Below are 23,405 nucleotides of genomic sequence, written 5' to 3'. Positions count from 1 at the left end.
TAGGGTTTAGGACCTGGCTCTCCCCTCTCCTTCCTGGGATACTGAGCAGGTTTCTTAACCCTCCGAGTCTCAGGCTCCCTGGCTATAAAATGGGCACGATCATTCAAACCTCATCAGCTCTGTTCAACAATAAACAATGTAACAATGACTTTGCCCGGCACACCAGTGAGCACTTGGTGAAGGTTCCTCTTGCGAATAGCCTACAGATCTCATTCCAACCTCCTGTCTTCTGTTTTTCATATCCTCCAAACCCTTGATATTTTCTTTTTTCTTAACTTTTTAAAATGTATTTATTTTGAGAGAGAGAGAGAGAGAGCCAGTGGGGGGGGGGAGGGGCGGGTGGGGAGAGAGAGAGGAGGACACAGGATCCCAAGCAGGCTCTGTGCTGACAGCAGAGATCGTGACGTGGGGCTCAAACTCACAAACCGGGAGATCATGACCTGAGCTGAAGTCAGATGCTTAACCGACTGAGCCACCCAGGTGCCCCTACCTTTGATATTTTCTCAGCAACAGGGTGACACATTTCTTTGATGCGGTGAGAAGTTGGTACGATGCTAGCTAGCTCTACAGCTATACTGCCTGATTCCAGCCTGTCCCGCCTACACCTGGGTGACCCTGGCTAAGGGACCTGCCCTCTCTGAGTCTCGGTTTTCTCCTCTGTAAAATGGGGCTAATGGTATCATCCACCCCACAGGATTGTTGTCAGGCTTAAAGGGTCACATGAGCGCGTAGAATACTGTTCGCACCTTAACAGGCTCTCAGCCGATGTTGGCTCATTAGTATTACTGGGATGTGATGTCACAGGTTCAATCCGTTGTTCCCTTTCTCTGTGATGCTCCATGTCAGTGTTTAACAGAAGCTGTCTTTCCATCCACAGGTAGTCTTTGTGGGCATGATGTCCAGTTCCACCCTCTGGGGAAACATCTCAGACCAGTACGGCCGGAAAACAGTAAGGCGACCTCTCCTAAGCGCATGTCCTCCGGGTTAATCTCCATGGTGACGCTGACAGGTGGCAAGCCAGTGCTCTGCTTAGCGTTTGGGAGGCCCAATTAGCTCTGTTGAAATGCAGTGAGAAGACATGGCTCTGAGGCCATTGAAATCCCACATTCCTAGTGGGTCCCGAGCGTGCACGTTTCAGAACGCAGAAGATGCTTTGGGTGCCCTCTCCGGTCCCCTTGGCACCCCCCCATTCCCTTACACCAGGCTGGGGGCAGGCAAGGGCTGGTAGATGAAGACCTCAACTTTCTTGCCCTCAAGTGACTCATCTGTCAATCCCAGCAGGACTGAGCTCTGGGGCCCACCGTGGGAACCTGCTCATGAAGGTACCCTGAATTGTCTGCCTGCCCCACCCCTCCCGGGATCACCACCCAAATAAACTAGAATTCTTGTGTCAGGGTCTGCTGCTGGGGAGGCCCAGCCTAAGGCACGACATGAAATGGATTTGCAAGCAAGAAGCAAGAAGGGAGCTTACAGGTCTGGCATTGCCATGAGCTCTTAACTGTCTTATTTGTCACTTCGTGGTCCCCTTTGTATTTTACGCCGCTCACGTTTTGCGGGGCTTCGCTTGGGTTCTTTGATACCTTCAGTGTGTGCATGCGAACTTAGGCCTGATGGGAGAAAAGATCTGTGTAGATCCAGGCAGGCTTTACTTGGTTAAGTGCCTTGCTCGGGAAAAGCCGCCCCTGCTGTTGCGCAATCCTGGGTGATCGCACCCCCTGACTGCTTTATCGTCCTCTTCAACCTGCAGGTTCCTCAGAGGCAGGGTGGTATAGTGGTTACGTGCTTGGGCTCTGGAATCAGGTGGACCTGGGTTTAGTCCCTGGGTTTAGTCCCCTGCCACTCCTGGCTGTGTGACCTCAGGCAAGCAATTGACCTCTCTGAGCATCGATCTCCTCAAACATGTAAAGAAAAAATAACAGCGTCTACATTGGAGGGTTAATTGAGATCCTGAGTATGAATGGCTTTGTAGAACGCCAGGCACATCAGCGACACAGGACACATGTCAGCTGGCATCGCAGTGATAGCATTTCTGACAAATTCCCAGGTGATGCTGTTGCCACGGCTTATCTGAGGCCCGTACTCTGAGAACTATTGGCTTAGACTAGTTTAGACTCTCTAAACCAGCTTAGAATTCTGTTAGGAAGGAAGAAGGGAGATATGGATGCCGAGTAGGTAATAGGCAGGGCCCACTGTAACCCGCATGCCATGAGCTGCAAAGAAAACAGTGGCTTGTATGGCAGGCCCTATACCAACCATGATACGTGCTTGGTGCTATTATTGTTCTGATTTTACAGAAGGGGAAACCGAGGCACAGAGCATGGGCAGTTTGCCCAAGGCCACTTAGTTTGTGTGTCACAGGGCCAGGTCTTACTCTTTCTGAGTCTAGACTCTTCCCTTAACTGTGATGCCAGCGGCTTGAATGTGTAGGTGCTCAATCAATAAATGTTGCCTCGATGAGTGAATGAATGAATGAATGAATGAATGAATGAGTGGCTGAACAGTGCAGTCCGGCTGCAGCCCCTCCCACTGTGGCTGGGCCGGAAACATGTGGGCCAGCAGGCACCTGGGAGACGTTGACTAATAAAACCACCAAGAAGTGGCTGGGGCAGGACCAGAGGCAGCCAGGCTGGTACACCAACAGTGGCCATTGTAGCTCGGGGACTCTTGGTTGGTTTTAGAGACTGGGGAGGTCAGTGGGGATGACCTCTCCAGCCTCCGAAAGAGGACAGAAGCTGGATTACTCTGGTCTCCAGGAAGTAGCTCCCTAAACTCTGCCCCATACACACCCTCCCACCCGCTTCCTTTTTCTGGAGGGTGTAAGTCATTGCTTTAAGGATTTTCTGGTTGGAAGATAGAACAGACCAGAGCTGGGGTGGGGGTGGGGGCGGAGGAAGGGAAAGATAGAGGGAAGGAGGAAGGAAGGGAGGGAGGACGGACGGAAGGAGCACCCCTTAAAATAAAACAGAGCCATTTCTTGGGCAGAATTGCAGCAGTTAAAGGAGTTGTAAATGTGTGGCTGAGGCTGCACCTAACGTTGGCCCTCGCACTTTTCAAATAATCGAAGGAAAAAGCTCTTCTAAAGTCTTCACGTGGCTTCTTCCTGCGCAGACTGGGCACGGGGTGGACGACCTGTCCCACTGTCTCTGGCTAAAGAACAGTTTTTATTTACTTGCCCCCGAGGCCAACAGGCATATGCACAAAAAATGCAGGAACCCATAACAAGGAACTTTCCTCTGCCCCAAATTCTATTACTCAGTTGCTGAATCACGAAGCCATGAGGAGTACAAGGGGAAAGAAGTGAAAATACCTGAATCTGGGGCCTGGGTCTGCCCCCGGGGTGACTCAAGTTATCCCGCCCTTCTTGGGGCCTCAGTTTCTTTATGTCAGAGGAGATTGGATTCAATAATAACTGATAGTGATAGCTACCATTTACAGAATTCCCCAAACTGAAGGGCAAATGGGTTTGTCGTCCCTTGTGTCTGTTCTAATCGCTCAGTAGGGGATGCCAGACGCATGGATTTGAGGAGTCAGAAGGCTCAGTGGGACGGTGCTGTGATCGATTAGTGATGTCTGCCAGGGGCACAGGACAGGAGGATGGATCAGTGAGTGCAGTATACCCCTTGAGGGAGGTGGCTGTGCCTGCTTTGCTCACTGGGGTGGGCTGGCATTTGGCAGGGCCTTATAGCAACCACTCCTCGTCAATACTTCGTGAGTGGCTGAACAGGATGGATGAAAATCAAATCTCCTTGTTGCCACTTTCTGCTTCTCTCTCATCCTCTCCAGACCAGCAAGTGACTTTACTGATGAGTGTTCTTTCTTTATGGAAAGTCCACAAAGGTCATTAGCTTGTGATCCCCGGGAAGAGGGTGTTCACTCTGTCATTAATGTCAGTCGTGCCTACGGTGTTCCCAGGAGGTAGCCCTATAGGACGTAGATGTCTTCATTTTTCTGATTGGTCTCAGAGGAGAAAACTATGGCTTATATTTTAAAGAGATTTGTAGGGACACCTGAGTGGCTCAGTTGGTTAAGCATTGGACTTCGGCTCAGGTCACGACCTCACAGTTTGTGAGTTCGAGTCCCACATCGGGCTCTGTGCTGACAGCTCGGAGCCTGGAGCCTGCTTCGGATTCTGTGTCTCCCTCTCTCTCTGCCCCTCCCCTGCTCATGCTTGCTCTCACGCTCTCTCTCTCTCTCTCTCAAAAATAAACATTAAAAAAAAGAAAATTAAAAAAAAATTTTTTTTTTAATTTTAAAAGATTCATAGGTGGGTTTTCAGTAATGCCATTTACTGAATCTTGTGAGTCCTGAACACATTTTGGCAACTTCTAGAACAGTAGTTCTCAACGGGGGAGGGGGTGGGCAGGTTTTGTCTCCCCCTTCCTCCCAGGGGACCCTCAGCAAGGTCTGGAGACGTTTGTGGCTATCACAAGTCAGGGGAGGGGTGCTCCTGGCATCTAGCGAGTAGAGGTCAGAGATCCTGCTCGATACCCCAAAGTGCACAGGACAGTCCACACCACGACGAATTGCCAAGTCCAGAATGGGAAGGGTGCCAGGGCTGAGAAACCAGGCGCCCAGAGAGAATGCACGTGTCGTGAAGAATTCATTCTTCACCGACTTACTGCATAGCCTGGGACTGCTCCGCCCTAATTTCCTGTTTACCTCCAGTGCTCACTGGGACACGTGAAATGCTAAGGTGACATCCCTGTGAGAGCACGGGCTCTGAGATCTGACTGCTAAGATTCCAATCCCGGCCGGCTCCTCCGCAGACAGGCTGCTGCGTGACCCCGAGCAAGTGACTCAGCCTCCCCGTGCCTCAGTTTCCTCCTCTCTTCATCGGATAAAAATAGCCTCTCTTCCCCAGGGATGTTCTAGGAGTAAATGGGCCCTTGCACCGAGAGCTCTTGGCACAGAGGAAGCAACTCGTAAACGTCCGGCAGTGTTCCCATCATTTGCCAAGTTCAGGGTGCCGATAAATGGCAGTGCCGGTGTTAAAAATGCAGGTGTGTCTGGCTCCAGAGTCCACATCCTTGGCTGCTGGGAGACATAACTGAGTCATCCCCCGGGATTCAGTTGACCAGTTGGACACTCATCCGTTCCAAAGAGATGAAGCTTGGGTAGAGTGGTCCACGCAAAGCTGGCACGACCGGAGAGGAGAGAAAGCGCCCCCAGACTGCCGGGCCCCCTCCTCCCTGCATGGAATTCTGGCCCAACCGCAGGGAGGACGGATCAGGTTCTAATTATAAAGCCTCTGTAGAACTCCTCCAGAAACCGAGGGTGAGCCGGGCAGCTGGCGAGCTTTAGCAAGCGCCAAGAATCTCCTCCTAGCTCCTTGATCTGCCTCCGCCCAGCTGGGAGGCTTCTGGGAGGGCGTCTGCTCCATGACTTTGCAGGGGAATCACATAAGGGGTTCGGACTCAGTGGGCCACTTTGATTCCTACAGAAGTTTCTACACCCTGCGGGCCTGTGGCAGCCGCAGAAAGGAAGGGCAGCTGCAGGCGTGTGGCCTCGCGGGGATGAAGATACACACCCAGGTTCCTGGTCCCATGCTTCACCCCCTCTGTCGAGCGAGGGAGGCGTAGGCAGGCTTTTTCACTTCTCAGAGCCTCAGTTTCCCCATTTTCCCCTTCCGTAAAATAGGGTTGACAAGAGGAGGAGTTCAGAGGATTGCGGGGAGGGTTATGTAAGAAATGTATGTAATGTGCTTAGAATGGTGTCTACTAACACATGGTTAGCCCGTGATCCCTGGTAACTATTATCGGCTGTGACTCAAAGAAAACACGGTTTAGAATATGATCAGGTCACTCTCTGGTTCAAAGTCTACAGATCCAGCCTGGGTGGCTCAGTCGCTTGAGCATCCGACTCTTGATTTCGGCTCAGGTCATGATTCCGGGGATGTGGGATCGAGCCCCGTGTCGGGCAGGCTCCACACTCAGAGTGGAGCCCACTTAGGACTCTCTCTCTCTCTCTCTCTGTCTCTCTCTCTCTCTCTCTGTCTCTCTCCCCCCCCTCCCCCGCTGGCGCTCACTCTCTCTCTCTCTCTCAACTAAAATGAAAAAAAAAAAAATTCAAAGGCTGTAGGTCCATGCCCTCTATGTCATTTATAGGTAAAGGGGGGAAGGAGGGTGACAGGCAGGCAACAGGCCTCTCATCCCCGTATTTTGAGGACCCCCAAGCCCCTTGGCCCCGTGACTGTTTTCCCCGTCCCTGTACATGACTGGAGAACACCACGGGGGGCCGAGTAGACGGTCTTCCGAGGCTGAGCAGTGCTCATGACAATGACATCAGCATGCTCCTTTTGGCGGTTGCAGACCCAGAACCCGAGTGGCAGTAAGACCCTAAGCCTTGGAGCAACAGCTTGAAGCCTTTGCAGGCTGCAGGTTGTAAACCCGTGAGCCATGAACCGAGTATGGCCTACCCAGGTGTTTCATTTAACCCGTACAATAGGGGACAGGATGTGGAATCGGTTGCCTCTGTTTCAAAAATGTATTTTGCATAAAAATAAGGAGTTGTTTTTGTTTGTTTGTTTGCTTTTTGGTTTTGGTGGGGTTTTTTTTTTTTTTTTTTTTTTTGATAATTGGGCGATCTGGCAGCCCAGGGTCCACGTTTCGTGATGGCAACTTTGGGCTAGAGCTGAGTAGAGGCCGACAAGACAGGTCAAGGTCTCTTGCGTTCACTCGGACCCACCTGTCCTTGCTGCATGATACCGTCACATACGTTCTTGGTCAGAGGCGATGGGAACCGCCAAAGGCCCAGGAGGAGGGGAGGGGCTCATTGAAAGTACATCCTGGCATTCGGGGTTGGAAACCCTGACTCCAGTTTTGACTCTGCTGACCTTGGACAAATCGCTAGACTACTTTGACCCTCCCTGCGCTGGTTTGTAAAGTGGGAGTGGAAACAGCAGCCTCTTTCCAACGGCCGCCCCGCGAGGACCCGGTGTTAACGATGTGACAATGAATTGCAAAATGCAAATCCAAATTCTGTGAAGTCAGAGACTCTGACTGCCACGTCCCCTGTAGCCTGGGACAAAGGCCCATGTTTAGCAAACAGCAAGCACTCAATATATGCATGGCAAAGGGATGAATGAATGAATAACAGTATCTTGACTGCCAGGCACTCAAGTGCTCCATATATGCATATTGAACAAATGAATGAATGATGCATAACAGTACCTTTAGTTCTGGGCACACAGCAGGTGCCCATTACATGTATATTGAATGAATGAATGAATGAATGAGTGAATGGTATATAGCATTATCTCTAGTGTCTGGCATACAGCAGGCGCTTGATATACGCTTATTGTTGAATGAATAATTGAATGAGCCAGCTAACGGATGCATAATGTCTATACTTCTATCTGTAGAGCTTGGCATACAAGGGATGCTCAGTAAGTGAGTATGGAAGGAAGAAAAGGAGAGAGAAGAGGGAGACGAAGGAGCCAACGATCCGAAAGGCGGGACAGACGTTAGGCAGAATGACAAGTGAGGTTAACAAAAAGCTCAAAGGCCCGGAGACGTGTCTGCAGAGTCCCGAGCAGTGCTCGTGCCTTTGCAGTAGACCTGACGGTATTCACGAAGGGTTGCTGAGCCCTCATTTCCTGGCCAGCTGGAAAGCCCTGGCGTCAGCGGGCCAGTGCAGAGCCAGCTGCAAGTGTGCTGTGACCCCACAGGACAGGTCAGCATGCAGGTCTTTGCTGCCTAGCATGGGGTCCCACGGTGACCCCAGCGGGATAACGCAGCTCCCAGGTCGTCCCTAGAGGAAGGCTTAGCTTGCAGGTGCCAGCCTGGGTGCCCTTTTCTCTTACCCTCTCCTCTTCTCCTGCTGTTTTCCTTCCTTCCTTTCATTTTCTCTGCTGCTAATGATACCCTGTTTCTGATTCAAGACGCCTTGGGTTCCAAGGAAGCAAACCCCTCTTAAATTAGCTTAAGCCAAAAGAAAGGAAGTAAGCATATGTGTGGCAGGTACCGATTTCATAGTCATGGGTTTTAAGGGAGCAGAAATGGGGCTTTATTATTGTTGCAATAGATCCAGAGCTCCCTAGGCTTTCCTAATTCCTATCCCACCTGTTTTGGTATGCACTTAATAGCCTTCTTTATTAGCAACTTTGTTTAAAAAAAAAAAAAACACCTCAAATGCATGTTTTTGGAAAAGGAAACTTTATAGAGAGTCTTAAATAGGAAATTTAAGTAGGCGTAAGTAGGAAATATCTGCAAACATGATTACAGTGAAGGGGCGCCTGGGTGGCTCAGTCCGTGAAGCCTCGGACTTCGGCTCAGGTCATGATCTCATAGTTCGGGAGTTCGAGCCCCGTGTTGGGCTCTGTGCTGACAGCTTGAAGCCTGCTTCAGATTCTGTCTCCCTCTCTCTCTCTGCCCCTCCCCTGCTCGCGCTGTGTCTGTCTTTGTGTCTCAAAAATAAATGAACATTAAAAAAATTAAAAATAAATGAATAAATAAATAAGTAAATAATACAATACAATGAAAAAAAAATCCAATGTTACGAAATTCTAATCAGTTCTGGTAGCCCCCCCCGCCCCAGTCTGTTAAAAAGAGATTGGCAGGTGTTTAAAAAGGTGTTCAAGACAGACTAGCATAGACTTTCTCTTGGACATAATCAGAAGAATAACGATGGAAACAAAAAGAAATCGCTTTCTTGCAAGGCAATGCAGGTTATTTAAAATACTCACCCACCACTGAAAATCATTTTCTCTCTTCCTCTCTCTCTCTCTCTCTCTCTTTCTCTCAAAAATAAATAAATAAATATTTTTTAAAAATTAAAATCCCATTTTAAGTTGAATTCATCCTTAATTTTTTCCTCAGTCTCTAAGAGTAACATTCCCAGCAGAGGCACACAGCATTGTGTGCCTAGGTGGTTCTCAACCCCATCAAATACAATGTCCCCTTTACTCAGAAAGTGTCACAGGGGCACCTGGGTGGCTCAGTTGGTTCTGAGGCTGTTCATGAGTTCTAGCCTCACACTGGGATTGCTGCTGTCGGCGCAGATCCTGCTTCAGAACCTCTGTCCCCCTCTCTCTCTGCCCCTCCCCCCCTCTCAAAAATAAACATTTAAGAAACTTGTAATAAAAAAAGAAAATGTTATAAAAACTTTTAATAATGCCCCTTAATTCTCCAGAAATAATTTCAGAAATAAAATAGCCACTCACGTGATCTTGAAAAAGAAATCGTGTATGAAAATATTAAAAGATGAAAGAAATCAGGGATAATTCCCCAGCTGCGACAGGAGAGAGAAGTTGTTTCAAGGCAGCAAGTAATTAAATCGGATTTATTGTCACAATGGAAAGGTGCACGTACGACCGCCTAGGTAATAAAAGGAAGTGGTTAACATTTGTCCCTGGTTATAAATAAGCTTGTGTGTAATTGAATTTTGTTGCTGCTTTTCTCTTTATATTTGACATTTTGAAATAGGTTTAGATGGGTCTATTCATAGATACACATAGAAACCCAGTGAATGCAGACGGATACTGGAGTGTTCTCTCAGTGACTCAAATACCATATGGAGCGTTGCCACGGACAACTCGGCTTTCTGAAATGATGAACAATCGTGTAAAGTTCCGGATACAGCCACGTACCGACTTCCTTTGATTTACCTAGAAGCCTCATTCCTGCAAAATTAAGTGTGTGTGCAAACTCTGTCCCTCCCGCCCCCCATCTTATTTATGTATAAAATACAGTGACGGTCAAGGTGCGGATAATGGTAGGTTTCACCTGCGTGATGGTCAGGTCGAAAGTTCAGCTTGGGACAGTGCAGGATACAGGACCGGAGGCACGGAGTCTCAGGCACACGGGGGACATCTAACGTCTCAGGGCCGTGTACATCAAATGCCGATCATTGAGACAACCAAGAATGCCCCACAGTTTCCCCACACATGCCCCCGCCCCCCAGGGGTTGGCCCCATCGCACAGAGAACCCCTTGGATCTCCCCAGTTGTGTGGGTTACCCTTTAGCATGACGTCATTGATGGCTTTTAACATGCTCGGGGCCGCATGACCTGGAGGTACGGAGCAGCCCTGTGACTTGGTGTCTTTCTTCCCCACAGGGGCTGAAGATCAGCGTGCTCTGGACCCTCTATTACGGCGTCCTCAGTGCTTTCGCCCCCGTGTACAGCTGGATCCTGGTGCTCCGGGGCCTGGTGGGCTTCGGGATCGGAGGGGTCCCCCAGTCGTAAGTAAATACCCAGCTCCGGCCAGCCAGCCAGGCAGCCAGTCAACTACGTTCATGGCCTCAGAGGGGTGCAGAGATGGCCCAATAGGGCTTCTGGTGTCAAGGAGGCGTGACGTAGCCAGAGAATTACCATTATTAGTATGGTGATGATTGACAATATAAAAGCAACACACGAGGGGCACCTGGCTGGCTCAGTTGCTGGGCCGCAAGACTCTTGATCTCGGGGATGTAAGTTTGAGCCGCGTACTGGGTGTAGCGAGTACTTCAAAATAAGATTAAAAAAAAAACGAAGAAGAACACGGCAGCGGGAAAGTCGTAAATGTGAAATAATAGTAAAAACAAGAGATCTAGCATTGCTTGGGCATTTCTCTTGGACGCATCACAACAGCCCCGGGAGAGGTATGCTATCAAGTGATTGCAGGCTCCGTTTTTATAGTTGAAACCAAGACTCAGGGGGTGAAATCATTTGCCCAAGTCATGTGGCGCATGGTGGAGCTAAAAACCCAAGTCTGTCTGCCTACACTGCGCGCGCTCTTAACCATCACGCGTGAGGCCCCCTTCCGCGCTTCCAACCGAAGCACGAGGTGGGGAGCTGGGCCTAACCGTGTGTGAATTGAGTGTTGTTTGGTTGGTGCTGTGGTTAAGGTACTGAGAGTAGTCACAGTTGTAGGGAAAAGTCCCTCTCCCCTGGGAGATTGGCAGACGATGGCCTGTGGGCTACATCTGACCTGCTGACTGCTTTTATAAATAAAGTTTTATTGGTACACAGCCACACCCATCATTTGCATATCACCTGTGCCCATTTTCCCATACAGCAACAAAGTTGAGTTATCTCCGCAGAGACAATATTTACTATCTGACCCTTTATAGACAACGTACGTTGACCCCAACCTAAACGATGATAATGGCCAAAATTTACTGTTTACTAAGTGGCAGGTGCTATTCTAAACGGTTTACCATATTATCTCATTTAATTCCGTCAAATCTCTTGGGTAAATTCTATTATTTTTTGGTTTTTTATTTATTTTGAGAGAGAGAGCTCAAGCGTGCATGCACACGCACTAGTAGGGAAGGGGCAGAGAGAGAGGGAGAGAGAGAATCTTTGGGTTTTTAAATTTTTTAAATGTTTTATCTATTTTTGAGAGAGAGAGACAGAGCACGAGTGGGGGAGGGACAAAGAGAGAGAAAGGGAGACACAGAATTGGAAGCAGGCTCCAGGCTCCGAGCTGTCAGCCCAGAGCCCGACGCGGCGCTCGAACTCACGGACCGTGAGATCATGACCTGAGCCGAAGTCAGACCCAACCAACTGAGCCACCCAGGCGCCCCGGGAGAGAATCTTAAGCAGCGCAGAGCCTGACGCGGGGCTCAGTCCCACAAACCATGAGATCATGACCTGAGCCGACATCAAGCGTGAGTGGCTCAACCGACTGAGCTGCCTAGGCACCCTGGTGAATTGTATTATTCATCCCATTTTACAGATTTTTACAGATTTTACTGACCCAAAGAGAGGTAGAGTGATTTACCCCAGGTGCCACAGGCAGGAAGAGGCAGAGCCAGAGTCTGAACTCAGTTCCTCTAACTCCAGAGCCTGGGCTCTAACCATTGCACTGTACTGCCTTTCGATTAAGGATGCAACCATAAAAGACTCTTAAATACAGAGAACAAACTGAGGGTTGCTGGAGGGATGGTGGGGAGGGGGATGCGTTAAACGGGTGATGGGCATTAAGGAGGGCACTTTTTGGGTTGAGCACTGGGTGTCGTATGTAAGTGATGAATCATTGGGTTCTACTTGTGAAACCAAGGCTACACTGTATGTTAACTAACTTGAATTTAAATTTAAAAAAAAAATTATTTTTTTGAAAGACCCAGAGGCAGATTGGGGAAGATACAGGATATTTCATAGGAAGGGATCTGAAGGAAAAGAAGAAGCCGTACCTGAGTCTGAGGAAGGCTAATTCCTTGGAAGGCCCATTCTGGTTAGCAAGTTGGGGTGAGATATGTAAGAATTGAAAGCTGCGGTTGGACAGGTAAACCAGGGCAAGTTTGCTAAAAGTCTTGAATGCCAGGCCAAAGGGCTTGTCTACAGGCAGTGGGGAGCCACTGAGAGTTCTTGAGCGGGGGGGGGGGGGCACTTTGGAAATGTTAATCTGGCAATGGTGGGTAGGATGGGTTGGAGGTAAAGAATGATAATTCCTGTTTCAATAACTTAGGGAAATTTCACACAGGACCAGTTCATTCCATTCATTCAACCAATATTTCTTGAGCACCTACTATGGCACCGGCCTGTACCAGATGCTGGGGATACAGCAGTGAGCGAGACAGACACGGTCCCTGTTACAAGTGGGGATCCCAGGGAACAGAATGTGAGATGGAGAGTAGTGTGCACGTGGTTACTGAGACCGGCACCTGCAGGGGAGTGAGAAAACCGTGAGTGAGCAGAGGGAGGAGTTGAGTACAGCTGATCCTGCAGGAGTTCCAGAGCCAGGGTGGCTCCTTAGAGTTTCCCAGATTGAGGCTTGGGGGCTGGACCTCTGCCCCCTCATATCAGCTGCGTTGGACGCGGGCTGCTCTCAAGGAGGGAGCACGATCTTGGGCAAGGCAGCTACTTTGGGCTAAGGCAATTCCTGCAAGGGACTCAATTCTGAGCTCTTAGCAGGTAACATTTCTGGTCATTCCAGGGGATTGTGTGTGGCAGTCCCAAAGGGGGAGCCTAGGTGGTCACATCACAGCACCCACGACAGTCCACCCCTTGCATCTGTTAGATCCACTTGCTGAATATAATTTCACCCCATCTGGGAACAGTTTCTCCAGGATTCTGGTTGGTCTTTTCCCTGAAAAGATCATGTCCCATGGCTGGTGGGACAACCTACAGTCATCTGCTATCGCTGCTGGCCTCCAACTGAGGCTGAGTGTCTCCCTCTCCCGCTACTCGTTGCAGGTTCCCCTCACCTTGGGCCAGCACTTCTGCTGATCGAGATGGTTTCCCTGGCAGAGTGGTCCAGACCCTATGCCTGAGTCACCATGCCCGACCCAGGCTGTAGCTGCTGCCTGTCCATTTAATATCAAAATCGGGCAGGGGATTACCAAGAGATGTCCCCTGTATCGCCTGGGTGCCCCATCAGATAACAGTAGCCATACCACCTCCCGATGCCCCATTGCTCAGGCAGAATGCTGACTCTCTTTCTTGACACAAGGAATCCAAAGTTACTAGGTGGCAGGCATTGCTTGAAGTCTGACGGGGTTCTTGTGGTGTCCCCCAGCGGGTGAAGCATGCCCTCTCTGGGAACCGGGACCTCTAAACCCACAGGTAGGGGAAGTACAAATTCCTCCTCCAACCCTTTGAGTTCAGAACGATGTATCCTTTCTGCATAGCACCATGCGATGGGCATTGATTTAAGGTTGTGTTGTGTCCTGGAAGACAGTAACCTATCCTCACCGGGCATCATCTCCAAGCCGATGCCTCCGTGGCACCTTCAAGAGGCTCTTCCATCCCTCTCTCAGGCCAGCACCTTCAAGGTGGCACAAGATATGACAGGACCCGTGGATTCCACGGTCACGTACCTGCTGCTACATCTTCTTTGATATGTATCAGCTTCCTAGGTCTCAAGCACTATTACGTGGGATTCTGTGTCAATGAGTCAAATACCCCGAGAGCCCTCAGATGATGGTGCTGGCAGGAGAGGCAAGCCAATACCCAGAATATGTGCCAGTTCCAGTCAGGACGAGTCACTGCTCCTTCCAAAATGGGAGATGTCCATTATAACTAACTTTTATGTTGTGACATGGGATGTGACATGGGATGGTTCCACCCTGGGGGCTCTGCGTTGGTCTCTGCTGCTGGCCGACTGGCTCTTCAGCCGCCAAACTAGCAAGATTGGCTTTGGTGCGTGAGGGTGTGGCCATTGCCTCTGGTGGGTTAACAGTTCACTGGTTGACTCCTTGGGCCCGTTGAGTATCACGATGGGGGACGGCTGGGAGAGGGGCTCTAGAAGGGTCGTGCTAACACTGAGGTAGAACGGCTTAGGTCCTGGTCACCAGATTCGCATCTTGACTCTGCCGTGATAGCCGTGTGCCCCTAGGCGAGTCACTAGACCTTTCTACGCCTCAACTTCTTCATCTCTCAGATGAGGACGATAGCATACCTACCTCATGGGGGTCACTTAGAATATTAAGTGACAACACACGTGAAGTGCCCGGGACAGTGCCCAGCAGAGCACTTAGTGAATGTCAGCATGTGTCTGGTCTGCCAAAGACTTTGGTGAGAAGCTCAGGTGTCCGCGTGATGGATGTTGGACTCACTGTGGGTACTTATGGAAAGAATAAATGGGGACAGAAGATGTGACCACATGGGATTTAGCCTGGGAGCTAGTCCCCAGACTCTTTCTGCCACTTAGTGGCTGGAAGGGCAGTGAGTGGCTCTCAGTTCTCAGCCCTTCCCTCCCTATTCATTATTGATCCCTCCAGGGCTCTGCAGAGTAGGCATTTGACATACACTCCTGGACCTCGGATGGGTTTAAAAGCCACTAGAGCTTGAGGGAGAAACCATTAAGCCAAGCCCATAAATCTGGGCTGGCAGGGGCTTGTGGCCGATGTCCTCCACGTCTGGACCAACCCCAGGACTTTCTGCGGACGCAGCCACTGCCCCATTCATGAGCCATTCATTGACTAAGGAACAGTTTCCCCCCAGTGGCTGGAAGGAACGCACTCACACAGGTACACATTAAATTCCTTTCTCAGGGATGCTCAGGTGGATGATGGCAGAACCAGTCTCCAAATGGCTACCCGGACTTTCCTCCCATCAGAGGGGAGGGAAAGGAGCTAAGTATCGAGAACGTGGTTCTTGTTTGGAATGGTGGGATGAGAGGCGCCATTTTTCTCCTTCTCCTTCTCCACACTTTCTGGAAGTGTCATAAAAGGCGTGAGAAATAGAATAGATCCTTAACAGTGCTGGAAAGCAAGAAAAGGGTGCCATCAGCCGACCAGACATTTTGAGGAGCCTCTGGAAGACTGTAGGCAGACAGGATTCCAATGGCAGAGTAACTAGCAGAGAGAAAAATCACCTCCTAAAAATGCAAAGGGGAGAGATCTTCAGGGAGAGAGGACAGGACACCAGGGGATACAATTAAGGACACAGAGCAGCTGGGCCTTTACCCCTTACTTACCCTTATGTCGTGCAGGTCCTCAGATTGCCTGGCTGCTCCCGACCCCCACCCCCCAAATGTCACGCCTCCCGTTTAGCTGTTCATTTACTTAATGAGACCACAGCCCTTCTGTTTGTTTCTTGAGCTATGACTACTTCCCAAGCTCCAGACCATGTGCTTTTGATCCACATGACCATTTTAAAACTCACAGAACTTCAAAGCATAGATACTGTTATCCCCATTATGCAGATAAGAAAACTAGGGCTTTAAAAAAACTGAGTAACATGGGGCACCTGGGTGGCTCAGTGAAGCATCCAACTCTGGATTTAGGCTCAGGTCATGATCTCACGGTTTGTGAGCCCCAGCCCCACGCCGGGCTCTGTGCAAACGGCCCGGAGCCTGCTTGGGATTCTCTGTCTCTCTGCTCCTCTCCTGCACGCTGGCTCTCTCTCTCTTTCTCTCTCGAAATAAATAAGTAAAACTTTAAATGATAATGAAGTAACCTGCCCAAGGTCACATAGCTAACAAATGGCAGGGCTCGTATTTAAACATCCCTTTTGACACTGCGAATATATTCTCTTAAATACTCCACTCCATGGCTCTTTGGGACGTGAGGAGAGCAAAGAAAAAACAGAAACAAAATGACAGAAGAAATATTTAGTCACCCAAGAGAGCCATTGGCTTCCCAGCACCTTGGCTCTATCCATTTACATAAAAACAATCATGCCTTAATTATGCGATGCTCTTAACTAGTTCTAAAAATGTCTCCCTTAAGTTCATTATTTGGAAACATTTAGTTGAAGATTTTTTTCTTAGTTGAAGATTATTTTCAATGTTCATTTATTTATTTGGAGACAGAGAGAAAGAGCGAGCAAGTGCAAGCAGGGAAGGGCCAGAGAGAGAGAGAGGGAGAGGGAATCCCAAGGCTCGATCCCACGAACCGTGAGGTCATGACCTGAGCCAAAATCAAGAGTCAGATGCTTAATCTACTGAGCTACCCAGGAGCCCCTAATTTGTTTTAAATTTTAGCTCCCAACCTGGGGCTTGAACTCACAACTCCAAGATCAAGAGTCACATGCTCTACCAACTGAGCCAGCCAGGCTCCCCCTCTCTCTTTTTCTTCTTTCCTTTATTCCTTCCCCCAAAGTAGGCATTTATGTTGGTCCTTGGAGATAATGTTACTGTTGTAACATTAATAACGACAATGATGATGGGACGCCTGCGTGGCTCAGTCGGTTGAGCGTCCGACTTCGGCTCAGGTCATATCTCGCGGTTCGTGAGTTTGAGCCCCGCATCTGGCTCTGTGCTGACAGCTCAGAGCCTGGAGCCTGCTTCAGATTCTGTGTCTCCACCTCTCTCTGCTCCTCCCCTGCTTGCCCTCTGTCTCCCTCTCTGCCGCTCTCTCTCTTTCTCTCAAAAATAAACATTTAAAAAACATTTTTTAAATGATAATGATGACCATAGTAACGTCCACTGAGTTTTTACCAAGGGCAAGGGGCAGATGAGAAAACAGGCTTGGAGATTGAGATCACAAGTGACGTGTTTAAGGCTAAATGGCTATTGAGGGGAGTATGAAGTTACTTCTTGCTTTGTAACAGACCACCCCAACATTTGTGGCTTAACGACAGTTTACTGAGCTCAGGGTTCTGCAGCTGGGCAGTTGGGTTGTTCAGGGCTCGGCGGGGCTCCCTCATGTGTCTCTAGTCAACTGGTGAATTGAATGGGGGCTGGCCAGGCTAGCATGGCCACAGATGATTCATCGATGCTCCGCAAGCCTCTCAAACTCCCGCTGGCCAGCCCAGGCAGCTGGTCACGTGGTCACGTGGCACCTGGGTAGGGGTCCGAGTGAGGATGCAAAAGCCGTAAAGCGTCTTGAGGCCCAAGGCACAAGATCACTTCTGCGACGTTCTACTGATCAAGAGCGAGTCTCAACGCCCAGATTCAAGGGATGAGGAAACAGACTTTGCATGGAGGTGATCTGCAAGGGAGCAAGACACAGGGAGGGAAAAGGGGGGGGGTGCCTTGTGCAAACCATCTGCCGCATGGAGAAACTGGGTTCAAATCCAGGCCCATCTAATGCCAAAGCTCTTACATTTCAACAGATACTGTAGAAGGGTTCTGAGCTTGTACAGTCAGAAGATGCTGATAAATCATTAATGTCCACTGGGTCTGTGATAGTGATTTGGAGATGATTCTGGAGAGGTAGAACTGGAGGTTCAGAGAAGTTTCTATTCCCTTTAATTAAGATTGGAGGGGGTGCCTGGGGGGGCTCAGTCGGTTAAGCGTCCGACTTCGGCTCAGGTCATGATCTCACGGTCCGTGAGTTCCAGCCCCACGTTGGGCTCTGTGCTGACAGCTCGGAGCCTGGAGCCTGCTTCAGATTCTGTGCCTCCCTCTCTCTCTGCCCCTCCCCACCCCCGCTCATGCTCTGTCTCTCTCTGTCTCTGAAAAATAAATGTTAAAAAAAAATTTTTTAAATGATCATTGCCACTAATTGCAAAATACACAGAAACTATATGGAAGAGACAGGCTGGCCCCAGGGTAGAACGTTTATTATTTCCAGCAGAGGGTGCTGTGTTATTTCCGTAGAAATGCCACTTAGCTAGGAGAATGAGCTGGACACCTGCCTTAACTGGCACCCTGCTTGTGTGTTAGCTGCTCTTCAAGATTAATACTCCAGGTCGCTGCCCATCTGTTCCACCTTGCAAGGTCTTCAGAAGATTCTTCAGATTCTTGTCTAGGTGGAACGTGCACAAACCCACCCTTAGCACTGCGGTTTCTCTTTAAGACCAAGCAGAAACGGCAAAGGGAGATCACAGGTCCCTTCTTTCCTAGCACGCGATCCAAATGGTAAGTCTCTAACTGCCAAGGGCTATACATTCTGAGGATTTTCGGTGGGAATTTTTTCACGCCACCGTCAACTGCTTCTTGGCATTGCTGTTTTCACTGCTCGTTCTTTTATTTTTCCGTGTGATTGTAATAATCCCTACACTTGGGATGGAGGTCAAACAGCTCATTTTCATCACGAACCACTATAAATAATGGCCAAATGGGGAGCACGACAATTACAGGAAAAGAGGTTTCTTGTGGCATACGAGGCAAAGACAAGAAATTGAAAACGATCAGAGCATTAATCAACAGGGTTGCCGCTGTTTAAAAATAATGGAGTAGACCCGCGAATATTAACATGGGAAGGTTTCCCAAATGTCTTATTGAAAGCAGATCCTGACACAGAGAAGCTAGGGCAAATAGTTTACTCTGGGAGATTCTGCAACCCACGTCTCCAGATTGTCCCGTTTAAGGGAGAGGGAAACGTCATTTGTTGAGAGTTGCCCCTGGGAAGTTTAAATTCCTTGGCAAACTAGACTCCTAGTCTGCCACCGAGGTTGGCAGAGCAAGCCTTAATAACCAGAGAGGGGCGCCTGGAACAGTCATCTGAGCGTCCGCCTTCGACTCAGGTCATGATCTCACTGCTTGTGGGTTCGAGCCCCGCATCAGGCTCTGTGCTGACAGCTCAGAGCCTGGAGCCCGCTTCGGATTCTGTCTCCGTCTCTCTGCCCCTCCCCTGCTCATGCTCTGTCTCTCTCTCTCGCTCTCTCACATATAAAACATGAAAAAAATTTTTTTTAAATAACCAAAGAAAGCACTCAGGACAGAGTTGCAGGAAGTGGCAGGTGGAAAACTGTATTGACAAGGAAGTTGGAAAAGTCGGGCATTTGTATGGGTTGAACTTGGACAGTATGCTGCATGTGGGAAGGAAGGAAGGAGGAAGGAAGAAGGAAGGAAGGAAGGGGAGAAAGGAAGTAGGGAGGACAGAAAGGAAGGACAGGAGGGAGAGAGGAAGGGAGGAAGAGGGAAGGAAAGGAAGGGAAGAAAAAAAGATAACATTGCTTGCATTTATTTATTTAGCTAGAGAAGGGGCTGGAAGTTTGCAAAGCAGGCTCCCGGTAGTTATGGCTTTGGGGGGAATGGAAGGGAAGTAGGGGCAATGGGGAAGAGGAAGAGGCATCATATACTCTGTATACTTGTGTATTGCTAACTTGTCTTAAACGAAAATGCATTCGTGAGGTGCTGCTGCTTCAGCTAAAAAAAATGTAAAAAGAAATAAAAAGACTGTGCTTATAGCTTCATGATAAGAAGAAATCCTTGACATCGAAGGACAGGAATGGCTCTGCCCCCAGGAACACGCCACGGCACAGTTTCGCAGTTAGTTGTTGAACTTTCCCGTGATGGAGGAGAGGTGAACATCCTTCTCGCTTTATTAGTGGTATTTATTATTATTATTATTGATTTTTTTTTTTGAATAATGTAAGCACACCGTGCGGAGAAGAGCATAAGGTGTCAAAGAAATCATCCATGGTAACCGCTGTGACCTCTGCAACCACTATAATCTGGGTCCCCGTTCTCAGAGCTGAGTTAAATGAGATTCCTGATGGTTTTTGCTGAGCGAGGTACCTGTGGACATAGACACTGGAACGAGTTTGGGGAGGGGGACCACTCTGGCAATATATATCAAAAGCCTTCAAAATACGCATAGGCTTTGACACAAATTCTATTTAGCAGGGGCCTAGCCTAAGGAAACCACGTGCAGACCAAAATGTCTTCAGCCTGACGACGTTCACTGAAGTGTTGTTTATCGTCGTGAAACCATCCAAATGAGGAAGTGGTTGGTGGGCTACAAGCTATAGACAGATGTGGGTGAGAATTTTGGCTCTCCTACTTACTGACTTACTAGCTGCGTGATCCTGGTCAGCTAACAATTTATCTAACGTAGATAGATCTAGAGATGAAAATGAGAATCAAAAGTACACACACACAGGGACTACCCGGGTGGCTCGGTTGGTTAAGCTGCCGACTCTTGATTTCGGCTCAGGTCATGGTCTCGCGCTTTGTGGGCTCGAGCCCCGCATCGGGCTCTGCGCTGGCAGCGTGGAACCTGCTTGTGATTTTCTCTCTTTCCCTCTCTCTCTGCCCCTCCCTGCCCCTCTCTCTCTCTCTCTCAAAATAAATAAATAAACTTTTTAAAACTTAAAAAAAAATACGTACACACATACAGAGGATTATAATTATCTACCCCATTTATTTGAGATGTTTACTGAGTGAGATAATCCATGTAAAACATCTAGAAGAATATTTGGCATATAGTAGGTCCTCAATAAAAGGTAGCTATTATTAAGAAAATATATGGTTCAGGGGCGCCTGGGTGGCTCAGGCGGTTAAGCGACATTGGCTCAGGTCATGATCTCACGGTTGGTGGGTTCGAGCCCCACGTAGGGCTCTGTGCTGACAGCTCAGAGCCTGCAGCCTGCTTCGGATTCTGTGTCTTTCTCTCTCTCTCTCTCTCTGCCCTTCCCCCATTCACACTCTGTCTCTCTAAATCTCTCAAAAATGAATAAACATTAAAAAAAATTTAAAAAAAAACGAATGGTTCATGCATGTGATGGAATATATGTGTGTAAGAGGGTTTTAAGTGGTATGGTAATGCTATTTATAAATCAAATGAAAAGTAAGGTTTAACATTCTTTTTTAATTTTTTATTAAATTTTTTTTTAACATTTATTTTTGAGAGACAGAGTGAGACAGAGCACCAGCAGGGACGGGCAGAGAGAGAGGGGGACACAGAATCCGAAGCAGGCTCCAGGCTCTGGCTGTCAGCACAGATCCCTACGTGGGTCTCAAACTCACTGACCAGGCGATCATGACCTGAGCTGAAGTCGGATGCTTAACTGACTGAGCCAGCCAGGTGCCCTAGGTTCAAAATTCTTGAGTATGATCTTAGCTAGAGAGAGAGATTGAGAAAGAGGGATAAAGACAGAAGATCAAGACAGAGAGAATATACTAGAATACCTATACTGTGAAATGAACTAGATGACATTGCCTTTTCTTCATACTTTTTTCTAAATAGAGTGTATATACCTGAACTACTAAAGCCCTAACCTTTCCTCTGAGGCTCCTAAGAATTCTTCCTTCTCTGGACAGAGGTGTCCTTTTATCATTATTCTGAGAAGGACTTATACTGGCGATAGAACTGTTCCTAAATCTCAATGGTATTGCTAAGACCAACTTTCAAAACGTTAGATGTTATGCAGGGAAGGACGTCATTTGTAGAAGCAGAGGTTCCATAGAAGCAGAGGTTAGTCAGAGATTCTTGTATAAGTGATTTATTTAAGGAATGCTCTCGGAAGCCCGTAAAACCGTGAAAGAGGCAATAATGTTGAAAGGAAGAAGTTAAGCAAAAGCATGGTTTCTGGTGACGTCGAGACTCGGGCTGATCCCACAGGGAACTCAGGAGTGTTCTTTGTTCCACAAGGTCTGTCCTACCTTGAGGCAATGGAACGGGACTTTTGTAAGCACATACCAGTCTGTCCTGGGGAGAAGGGTTGTAACTCCTAGACACTTCTCTGGTGAGGCAGCCACAGTTGCTCAAGAGCAATCCCAGAAGAGGGTTGCAGCATTAGCAGCAGCAGCTGGGAGTTGGACACGAACTAGTAAAGGGGCATCCCAGGAGACCTAGATGGGTCACCAGCATCCGTCTGCCTCAAAAGGGTTAATGGAAATGAGCCTCTCTCTCCACGGCCTCCTTTATGAGGAGCCAGGAGAGTAGCTCCGATGCTTGACTTAGGTGGGAGATGTGGGGAAAGAGAAAGCCTGCTCTTCCTAACAAGTTGGAAGGCAGCATGGGGAAGTCGTTTAGAAGTTTCCTTCTCTTCCCAACGTGGCCGGCGGCTGAGGAAGTGGAAGGCAGGGGAAGGGGCACGAATGTAGTAGATGGAGGGGTCGATGCAGTTAGGACGTTCGTTACATTCAGCAAACCAATAAGTTGATTGAGCAAATAAGAAATATATTGAGGAGAATGAGGCCCCCGTGTCTCAATGTCGGAGAAGGGAATTATAAACATGGAAACCGGGAGGGTTAGAAAGAACCCTAACCTTCTGGTTGGACTGGAATCGAAAATATCAGTAAGAACTCGTTTTTTTAAAAATATATATACACAGATAGATATAGAAACGTGGGTGTGTGGAGTGCATGTGGACAGAGAGAAATGGAGAGACCAAGATAGATGATAGAGAGAGAGAGAGATCTCTTAGCTGCATCCACTGAGAAGGCCTAGAAGCAACGACAGCCCAGCAGCAATGAGCACACTGACATCAGTATTTGGTTTCTAAATACCGTCTTCTACCGAAAGGAACCAGAACCTCTTAGAAAAATGGCTGACACCGTGGCTGGGACCAGGAAAACACACCATGAGCTTGGACATCTTGTTGTGCCAGAAAGTAAAGAAGAGTTCAAGGAATGATGGAGGCATGTAAAAGAGACATAGGGATTGGTTTAAACGGTCTTCCAACGAGGGGCACCTGGGTGTCTCAATTGGTTAAGCGCCCAGCTTCGGCTCAAGTCATGATCTCATGGTTTGTGGGTTCGAGCCCCACGTTGGGCTCTGTGCTGCTGGCTGAGAGCCTGGAGCCTGCTTTGGATTCTGTGTCTCCCTCTCTCTGCCCCTCCGTCGCTTGTGCTCTGCCTCTCTTGCGGTCTCAAAAATAAACATTTTTTTAAAAATTAAAAAAAAAAAGTCTTCCAACGGTCAGATCTGGGACAGTCTGAGCATCAGAAGAATAATGGTAGTGGCATAATCTCTGAATTTTTCCCCGCAAAGTAATCCCAGATGGAAAAAGGATAACTTTAGGGTGGAGAAATCTGTCAGACACCATCTTGAGCCAGTGATGAAGGTTAATGTCACCAGTGATGAGATGAGTTGACACCATATGGCCCTGATGTGAGGCACTGGAAGGAGCTTAGTATCATTTCTGCGGGGTTCTTGCCAAGAAAACATGGCCTGAGTCTGGTCACAGGGAGACAGCAGATGGACTTAAGAGGAGGAGCATCCTACAGAATGAAAGGCCTGGACTCTTGAAGACTATTCAGGACGTGAATAATAGGGAAAAACCTGAATAATGTTCCAGATTGAAGTTGCCCGTTGTCGCACTACCCTATTTTCTCCTATATTTGCTGGGTTGTGGGTAGGGCTCCGTGTCGGCAGTTCTAAATTTGAGAATCGTGGGGAGTGAGTGAATGCAGATGCCAGAA

General features: G+C 48.6%; 1 protein-coding gene across 1 annotated transcript in view; it reads left to right on the top strand.

Annotated features, from left to right (window-relative positions):
- SVOP (SV2 related protein) overlaps positions 1-23,405 on the top strand; it is a 77,422-nt gene that overhangs the window by 29,940 nt on the left and 24,077 nt on the right. The window contains exons 5-6 of the mRNA XM_015075880.3: positions 878-949; positions 10,055-10,179. Coding sequence (XP_014931366.2) covers positions 878-949; positions 10,055-10,179 — 197 coding nt within the window. The remainder of the gene's footprint in view (positions 1-877; positions 950-10,054; positions 10,180-23,405) is intronic.

Source organism: Acinonyx jubatus, chromosome D3, assembly GCF_027475565.1.
Source record: "Acinonyx jubatus isolate Ajub_Pintada_27869175 chromosome D3, VMU_Ajub_asm_v1.0, whole genome shotgun sequence".
NCBI lineage: Eukaryota > Metazoa > Chordata > Mammalia > Carnivora > Felidae > Acinonyx > Acinonyx jubatus.
This window is presented reverse-complemented; position numbering and strand designations above follow the sequence as displayed.